This window comes from Poecilia mexicana, unplaced genomic scaffold (genome assembly GCF_051168715.1).
Source record: "Poecilia mexicana isolate PSO_F unplaced genomic scaffold, ASM5116871v1 scaffold_8, whole genome shotgun sequence".
NCBI lineage: Eukaryota > Metazoa > Chordata > Actinopteri > Cyprinodontiformes > Poeciliidae > Poecilia > Poecilia mexicana.
In genome coordinates, this window is record NW_028263377.1 from 11,733,634 (window position 1) to 11,742,710 (window position 9,077).

The 9,077-nt window shown below is 38.9% G+C and overlaps 1 protein-coding gene across 1 annotated transcript; it reads right to left on the bottom strand.

Moving 5' to 3' along the window:
• Positions 1-1,371: 1,371 nt before the first annotated feature.
• On the bottom strand, positions 1,372-9,049 carry LOC106906967 (uncharacterized). Its single transcript, XM_014972455.2, has 12 exons — positions 8,704-9,049; positions 8,194-8,305; positions 5,717-5,810; positions 5,508-5,562; positions 5,267-5,407; positions 3,981-4,141; positions 3,635-3,733; positions 3,402-3,547; positions 2,885-3,056; positions 2,684-2,796; positions 2,280-2,364; positions 1,372-2,202 (listed from the first exon to the last, which is right to left on the bottom strand). The coding sequence occupies exons 1-12, from the start codon at positions 8,819-8,821 to the stop codon at positions 2,143-2,145; spliced, it is 1,356 nt and encodes a 451-aa protein (XP_014827941.1). The 5' UTR covers positions 8,822-9,049; the 3' UTR covers positions 1,372-2,142.
• Between the last annotated feature and the right edge of the window lie 28 nt (positions 9,050-9,077).

Consider the following 9,077-nt stretch of genomic DNA (forward strand, 5'->3'; position numbering starts at 1 on the left):
AAAGAAGCCAGGAAAAGTGTTTATTTCACTGTATCTATGAGATATTAAATATGTAAGAGTTTTATTGCGGGAGTTACTTTTAAATACTATAAATTTTACTTGGAGAAAATTTTGTAAATGTATATCTTTAGTAGTTTCTTTAGAATAAGCAGACAAAATATACAGAACAGAGTTGCTAAACATCTTTAAAATTGAAAGCTTGCATTTTATGACGCACCCAATCCCCCTTTTAAAATCATGAGTTAACTGATTAACCATTCCCTTGGTTTATTTTTTGCCAGCCACACCCAGGACCTGATTAGTGCCAGATTCAAGAAGTCATATAAATAGAATCTGCCTGACAACACGAATATTATGCTTTTGCAAATAACTTTATTTGCTAAATGGCAGAATAACAGGAGCTTTTTAAGACTTAATTAGTTCCTGATTTGATTCAAATATTTGGGCATCATTCAACAAGCTCTCTAGAATAGTTTGCTGAAATTCTGGCCCATTCCTCCTGTCAGAATTGCTTCGAGTCACATTTGTAGGCTGCTTCACTGACATCTTCAACCCAGTTAACCAGTTTTCAGTGGTGCTGAGGTCAGTGTGTTATAGCCACTCCAAAACATCGACTTTGTCATTAAGACGCTTTGCAACTAATTTGGAAGTATGCTTCAGGTCATTATCCAGTTTGAAAACTCATCTGGCTGTCTTTTAAATATTTCAACACAGTACGAGTAGTTTTCCATGACGTGATTCATTTTGTGAAGCGCACCAGTCCCTCCTGCAGCAAAACACTCACACCCCGTTCCAACAGAAAGTTGCAAATCAAAGATATATGCTGGATTTTTAGAAATTGAGACTAATTTTAATGGAAATTTATGACTCATTTAAGTTTGGTAAATTACCCCCTAAAAAGTCTAATTTAATCTAGTTCCAGCTATGCTTTTACAAACTAATTTTACCTCCAGAAACTTTGAAAGGCGTTACATTTGAGTCTGTCATTTTTTTTTTTTTTTGACGTTTTATAAGGTGACCACATAACTAAAGCCTCTGAAAACAGTAACACCATCAGGTTTTTGTAGGTGCTAAAAATGGTAACCCTTAAAAGATGGAGGGAACAAGATTACTCGCTTGTTTCACACTTGAATTAGTAAATTCCAGACTTTCCAGTCCTCATTTATCTTGAATGTCTTATATTTTTTGTATCTCATGATCTTAGGAATTAGCTCCAGATACACAAGCTTTTTCACCGCCTTATTACAGAACTACATGAATCAAGAATAAAACTGGAGCATGACACACTGGGACCTCAGGTGGGTGTAGGGAAACTGCAAAAATACCTCAAGGATGTTTCACTCCAAAAATAACTTGAGCCTGCTCATGTGATTTTTCAAATAAAATTCTTTGAAGGCTTTTATAGCTTTATTCTTTACAGTATGTGCTCTTTAATCTTTCTGGTCTCCTTTATTAAATCATTAAACAAGTGTAACCCAACTTAAGTACAGATAAATAATGAAAAAAGCCCTTAAGGTGGTGTGTATGAATACACATTTTCTCCCAGATCCTTCTTGATTGAACCGTTTATTTAGTTATTTAAATCACGACAAGGTGGAGAGAAAATTAAAAAGTTGAAATGCAATCCTATGCAATTCCATGACTGCTGGCAAACAATCAGAACTGCAGAAGTTTTAATTGATTATTCTACTTACTAAACTACAGATATTTTTAGGGATTATACAAATTTGTGACATCTTGATGAAAAAATATTGTATAAAATTCTGGGTAACACCCTCAAAGTTGAAAATGTTTACAAAGAGACTCAATTCAGTGCTATATGTTGCTATAAATAGCTTCAACGTCTTTGTGTTATAGAGTGGTTCACACCTGAATTACCTGGAAAAGGACAGAGGCACAGAACTCAGACAGGAAATGCTCAGAAGAAATAAGATCAGTAACAAGTTCATGTCATGTACAGGTAGAATAGTGTAAAAGTTCATGTAACAGGCTGTACCCAAGTCAATGCACCAGATCATGGAGGGGTTTTCCGTTGAATGCCACGTATATTTGGAATAAAAAGAAAGACACGTATTTGAGCTGGTGTGGAATCTTGGCAAGTTGGTCCCAAGTCATTGCGAGGAACTTTTTTTCTTTTTTTCTTTACAAGTCCATGTCATGATCACTAACACTCTGGCGCAGATATTCCTCATAGAGATTTTTCTAGAGGGAGAAAACAAAACGTTAAAACCCAAACCCATCATTCCCCGCCATGACCAGGTCAAAGTGGATCAAGATACCTTTTTGGTCTTAACCACCTCCTGAATGTATTCGAGCTTCTCCTGAAGCTGCCGTTTCTGTTTGCCTGACAGAGTCGGCCGAGTTCTGCAGACAGTCAAGAAAAAAAGGCCCCAATAATTCAGTTCCTTCCACTTTAAAATTAAACACTTCTTTGTATTGGTTTATCACATAAAATAAAAAAGGAGTTGTTTGACTTGATGTTTTTTTCAATTTGGCTCCTATTTGAATTTTTTTTGTTTGTTTGTTTTACAATAACCAAACTTAGCACAAAAGGTTATACAAGCAAGAAAAAAAACTACATAATTGCACATTTCTTGGGGAAAAGAAGAAAGAACAAACACTCAACAGCGACCGAGTTATATTTGATCAAACTGAAGGCACAGATGGTTCTGATGCCTCCTACCTGAGGGCAAAGCGAGCAACGATGAGCAGGAGGAAGGAGAGAAGGACCAGTCCACCGCAGGAATAAAGCTGCTGTTCCCCAGACAGGGAGTCATATATTTTCACTACTGGAGTCTGTGCAACACAAAGAAGCCACAAATTTTAGCCACACTTTTAAAAAACAGCAACAAAATGGTTGATTTTGCACCTGATGGACGCTCACCAGATACAGCGAGAGAGTCTCTCTGCCCTGTTGGCCCAGAGCCATGTCCAGTAGCTCTTTGGACAACGTCCCCAGCAACAGTAAGGCCAGCAGAGCCAGTGGGATGCAGAAACCCAACAGGGACAGGAAGCAGCTCTGGCAGCGGGCGCGTCTGTTCTGCAAACTGTTCTGCCTGTGGATCAAATGATCAGGGTTACACTCTGAAAGCATCACTGATCCAGGGAGCACTTCAAACATTTCCACAAATGTTCACCGATTTCCAAACTCAAATTTCCAAGGTCTTTCCAGACATCCGAGTTAAAAACGATCTCTACATTTGTTCCATGACTATTAAGTTTATTAAAGATTTCAAAAAGACAAATTCCTTGCTTTTGTTGAACTCTCAAAAATATGTTAGAAGCCTGCTAAAAATCTGTATGTTATTAGACTCAAAAATAAATAAAAGGTAATGAGACAAGTGGAACAATCAGAAAAAAAAATAGGATCATAGAAATAAGTTGTGAAGTGTGTTTTTCACCTGTCACTGATGAGTTTATCCGTGATGGCCTCGCAGATGAGCTCACAGTCTTTCTCCAGGGAGTTGAGGGTGTTCTGGACCGTCTGGTTGATGGTTTTCTCGATGGCACGACAGACCTCCTCAATCTGGTTCACACAGCGACTGGGCTGGAAACAGAGGCACAGAAATGATGAATAAAAACAAGTAATTAATGACTTTACATGCACATGTTTAATGTCAGAAATCTGACCTACCTTGTTGGGATTGGGAATGTAAATGGTGGGCATGTCGAACCCACATTTGTTGAGTCCTGGTCTTTTGCAGAGCTCCTGAACAATCTGCATCATTACTCTCTAACATAATTACAAAAACAAGTATTAATTAGTCAATCTGGAAGTGGTTTCCATCAAATACCGCTTTACAGTCATCTACACGTTCAGCCTAAACTGTTTGTTAAAAATGGTGGACCACACATTTGTTTCTACATGCGTGGTCCACCATTTTGAAAGAGAAAAATGTGAAAAAGTGTAGCACATATGAATATTTTTTCCTCCACACCAATGCAGAAGAGCACCTGGACAGATCTGTAGCTGAGTTTACCTGTCTGTCTGACTCTCCACCAGCTTCATCCGCCTTGCTCAGATAAAAGTGTAGCCGGTCGCCATGTTTTTCATTCAGGGACTCCACAATGTTGAGGGTGCGCTTGCACAGAGCCTGACCCATGGGGTCAAAGAAAACCAGGATAAGGTCACAAAGTTCCCCTGAAAGTAACAATAACAAAATACATTATTTTCCACAGAAGACAGAATCATCTAGCAAAAAAAAAGGGTCACATGTATATATGATCAAGAGTAAATAAAGTAAATAAAACAATTGGATATTAGAGTACATCAATATATTGCTTAGTCACTCAGAAACAGAAGTCGGTACTTTGTAAGAGCTGGAGTAGAAAACTGGAGGTTTATCTTTTTCTTTGAGGCAATAAATGGTTTTGTTTACAAAAGAAAAGCAGAGAGAGCAAAGCTTCAGAAGAACCTGTTGTACTCATATTGAGCTGAACATGTGACGTAAATTCAGTAATTCAGTATTTCAAAGTAAATAAAATTAAGGCATATCTGAAAAAGAAACATGAAAACCCTTAAAATATTTTCACCTTTTATTTCTAAAGCATTAGCTGAAATGTTTGAAAAATCCTCTTTTTAATATACCAATAATTAATGTTATCCATAACAATTCCTATAAAAATACAATAACATAATACTGTAAGTAAGTTCAACTTTTTAAAATTTAACACCATGAAGGAAGCTTACATTTGTAATCCACGACTTTCTGCTTTCCATAAATATAAATGTATCTCAAAAACACAACTGACTCTTAAGGCTATTACTAAAAATGGGAAAGACAAGAAAACATGGGGTTCAAGTAGGCTAAACTTTTTTTAAAATCCTCATAAGTCAGGAGTAGACTATAAGAAAAAAAACATTATGGTACAAAAACAAATGAAAAGTAGAAGGAATAGAAAGAAGGATAACAGTAATGAAGGAAAGCCTTTGAAAATGGAAAAGTGTTGAGGTTCCTCCAGCCATTTCTTATTGCTACTATTAATTAAAATGTTTTCTTTCACACCTGCACATTTATTTATAATTTCACTTTTTCTGTAATATTGCTTAAATGCGTTTGCTAAGAACAATGTGCACATTTGGGAAACAGCTCTTACATTTGTTTAGAGAATAAATTGTCGATTTCTGCTGAGATTTAAACAACTGAATAGGGGAGGGAACCGCTTACAACACCAGGAAGTGGAACAATCCATCAGGCTAGAAGAAGGGCACTTTACCATGGAGATCTAAGTCCAAATGATTGGAAGCATTTTTGTGTGAACCCACCCAGCCAGAGGATCACCTCGTCCACGTCAAAGGGATATTTCATATCTCCATCCACCAAGCCTGGAGAATCCACAAACGTCACCAGGCTGAACCGCTTCTGTCGCGATGTGCAGATCTCTGTGCTCAGGTACTCTGAAACACCTTGAGGAGAATTTAAAAGGTTGGATAACCATTTGAAAAATATCATAGTATATATATTTATATATATAAAATTTTGGTGGTGATGAATCAAAATGCTCACCTTTGAACTCTTGCAGAGGCTTGAAATGTGGATATAGATGAAGGGTTGCATTTCCCTAAAGATGGAAACAAAACCACATTTTTGTCACTGTTCCTGCATTAATCTACTAATAACAATGACAGGAGGGTAGAAAAAAAGAATGTGCGTGTTAATGCCTTGACCAGCAACATTCCTGTTCCAAAGAGATAATCTGCTGCTGTTGCGCTCACCGTGAGGGACTCTCTTTTGCGACCGCTTGTAACAAAGCTGAAGCCCTGCGTCTCAATAGCCACCCCAGTGCGCTGGATGTGCTCCTCCACATACCTGGGAACAGCAAATGCATGCGAGTGAAAATGTGGGGCAACTTAAAATGGATCACAGGAGACGAGGCCTGTTGAACTATTCAGCACTTTGTCACATTACAACAACATACGTCAGGGTATTTAATTAAGATCTAATGTGAAAACCCTAAACCAATTTCCCCACATCACATAGATTCCTAATGAAATTTGATTGGGCCAACCTAATAAGGGTTTCCCCCAGTGTATTATAAGCCTGGCGGCCCGCCATGCTTTACTAGCCTCGCCGCCAGGCTAAGCGTTGCTTGTTTACGTTTCAAGAAAAATAAATAGAAAAAAAAAAATCGCATTTTTTTTAAAGCCAGGCTGCAAGCGTCTCTGTTGCTCTGAGCATTTCACTAGCAGAGCAGATTTATCCTTAAGGATATGTTTATAATAGATAGGTTTATAGTTTATGCATTTAAACCCGACAGCGCGCGGACCAATCACACAGCTGGCGCCTCTGCGCTTTGGCTCGCGCGCTGCCGCTGCTTTACCTCAGCGGGATCGCGCGCGCCTCCTTTCACTCAAACTGGACACAGGCTGACCTGTATGGATATTTACATCAACTTACTGTGAGGAATTATGGTCCTTTGGAGAACTCTAGGTAAGAGTTTAAAACCCGCCGCGTTAGCTCTGGTTGCGCAGCTCAATGTGAACTGCAGGAATAAGTTGTAGCAAATTCAGAGGTGCGCGTTGTGGAGCGGTGAGAATAATTTATCTTCTTGATCGAACAATTATGTGCAGTGTTTAAATCTCAAAGCGCTGCCCAGCGTGTGGCTCTGTGTTTGTCTTCCCTGTAAAGTTTATGTCTGTGGTCCCGGTTGGCCGGCGAGTTTGTGGATAACGAGCAGCGCTAACCTCATCATGCAGGTTCAACCCGGTGAGGAGCTTTAACGCTCTCTCCTCGGAGTCACGCATCACGCTGATTTTATATTATTTTATTATTATTTTTAGTATTATTTTTCCGGTTACACGATGCATCAAACTATATCAAATGCGTTGTCTACTTGGAGTTAATGCGCACGGAGATCGGAGAAACTCGTGTGACCGTCAGACACGGTCGAGTCCGATAAACTCGACCAACCAGAATAGTTTCTGTGACGATTAAAACTCAACAGACACGAAATGGAACAACTACTAAAGCCAAATCTCCCGTTTGTTGCGCATCTCTGCGCATTGCAGCGGATTTACTCATTGTGCAGGGCCGGTCCAAGGCTGCATGAGGCCTTGCGCAGACTTTGACTTAGGGGCCCCTATAGCTGCTAAAATCATCAGCACTTCTAACAGCTTCTGTGTTAGAGTTAGTGAAATATGGCAGAAGAGAGTAGTTTAATTGGCCAGCATAAAAAGCAATAAGTTTTAATCGCAGTTTACTAATTTGGATTTGTAAATTCACAGATTAAACTCACAGCATCAGATTGTTGCTATGGTAACAAAACAATATGAATATTGTTCTTTGAAGTTTTACAAAGTAAACTTGCCAGCTCCTTAAAATCTTGCATTTAAATGTTAAACCATTTAAAATCTTTTAATTTATGTATGCTGAAATTGAATCAAATCTAACAGCATTGATAATCTCAATAAACAAGCATTACATTTATGTATCTGTGGTCTGTTTTAAAATATTAGTGTTTATGGGGCCCCTAAAGCTCTTGGGGGCCTGATGGAGCTGCTGACTTAATTTGGATTAAACAGAAGTGCAAATTTGTTGTTTTTAGACTAGTTGCAGGTTTAAATAGCATTTCACTGGAGATATTTTCCTGTAACATATAATTACACACTAATACTTTAATATTTTCTGTCACCTTAACAACTTTTAATACAAAAACACGGTAGACTACCGGTGGACCACCGGTACGCCCCCACCACCGGGCTTAGCAAGTTTTCTGGGGGAAACCCTGCTAATGCATAAAAAACATTTGATTTCGTATTTTGTTTCTTGTACGCAGCGCATAACTATAGATGTCTAAGACTCCTGGTGTTTTTCTTTTAAAATGTAGCACACATGTTGTATGAGCCATTAAAAAAAAAAAAATCTTGTTTTATAAAGTAACCCTTGACTTGTCTACTTTGTTCTTTTGACTAAACGATGATGTTTGTTCACCAGTTTTATCTTGCAAACCTTTTAAATTACACACAGGTGGTGTCTATTCACTTCACTCAGGTGATTTCAGGAGGCCTTTGGTTGAGCTGGATTTCATTTAGTGGTATCAGAGTAGAACCAAGCTAAATACAAAGGCGGGTCACACTTTTAAGATTTTTCAATATAAAACCTTCAAAATTATGTTACCCTTTGTGTTAAACATACTCAATTCTAGTAAAATACATTGACGTTTGTAGAGGTCAAAGTGGACACCCATATTTACCAGTTGATGAAAGAGCTTTTGCCTGCTGAGTGGTTGCCCATCAGCATCACCGTGATTTTTTTCCTGGGTGGAAGGAGCTTCACACCAACAGATTCAGCCACTGGAATTAACCCTGTAGAAAATACAAAAACACAGGCAAAACTACTATTAGGATTTGTTTTATCGCTGGTTCTACTATAAAAAAATAAAATATAGAAGTGATCATGTCTTCCCGTCCACAGGGCTAAGACTGAACCCTAAGGGATAAAACAAAAGCTGCTACACTTGCATTAAACAACGTAGTTGTCCAACAAATTACTTTATGCAGGTGGCTAACTTGATTAGCATCAACCTTTCCAAGTGCAACGTCAGCCAAAATCACAAAATCCTTATTAGCAAGTAGCTAACACCTAGCTCCAACCGAAATACTCCAGCGCGTTACCGGGGTAACAACAAACTTTATCTCAAACACTGTAATTAAAAAAGGGCAGCTGCATTACTACCAGGTATTAATTAAGTGATGTAACCCACCGCTGTCCGCCTCCGTGTACAGCTGATGAATATCCCGCAAGATGCGCTCATCACAGGACACTCGGCCAGCCATGGAGTCCGCGTTAGCCGCACTTCGGCCTTTGACTTTTCCCGACATAACTGCACAGTGATGAGGTCAAAGAGTTGCAAAGGACCGCTACAGCTTTTACAAGTCCAGAACTAGATATGAGAGAACAGCCTGCTCTCTGATTTGAATCACCCCGGTCCGCTGAAAACCGGTGATGAGACGTTTCTCAGCCACGTCGTCAGCTTTGGGCGTCGTTTGTCTCAAAGACCTATGGGAAATGTAGTTTCCCTCTAAGCTGACTCGCAACACCTACCCGAACTGCTAACTTCAGTCTCCTCTACAGTAT

Bases quoted from the DNA above. Each gene is read 5' to 3' on its own strand.
- LOC106906967 (XM_014972455.2), bottom strand. From the start codon at position 8,821: ATGTCGGGAAAAGTCAAAGGCCGAAGTGCGGCTAACGCGGACTCCATG. The intron at 3,734-3,980 runs GTAAACTCAGCT...TAATTATGTTAG, and splicing joins GTGGAGAGTCAGACAGACAG to AGAGTAATGATGCAGATTGT. The intron at 2,365-2,683 runs GTAGGAGGCATC...GACTGTCTGCAG, and splicing joins GTTGCTCGCTTTGCCCTCAG to AACTCGGCCGACTCTGTCAG.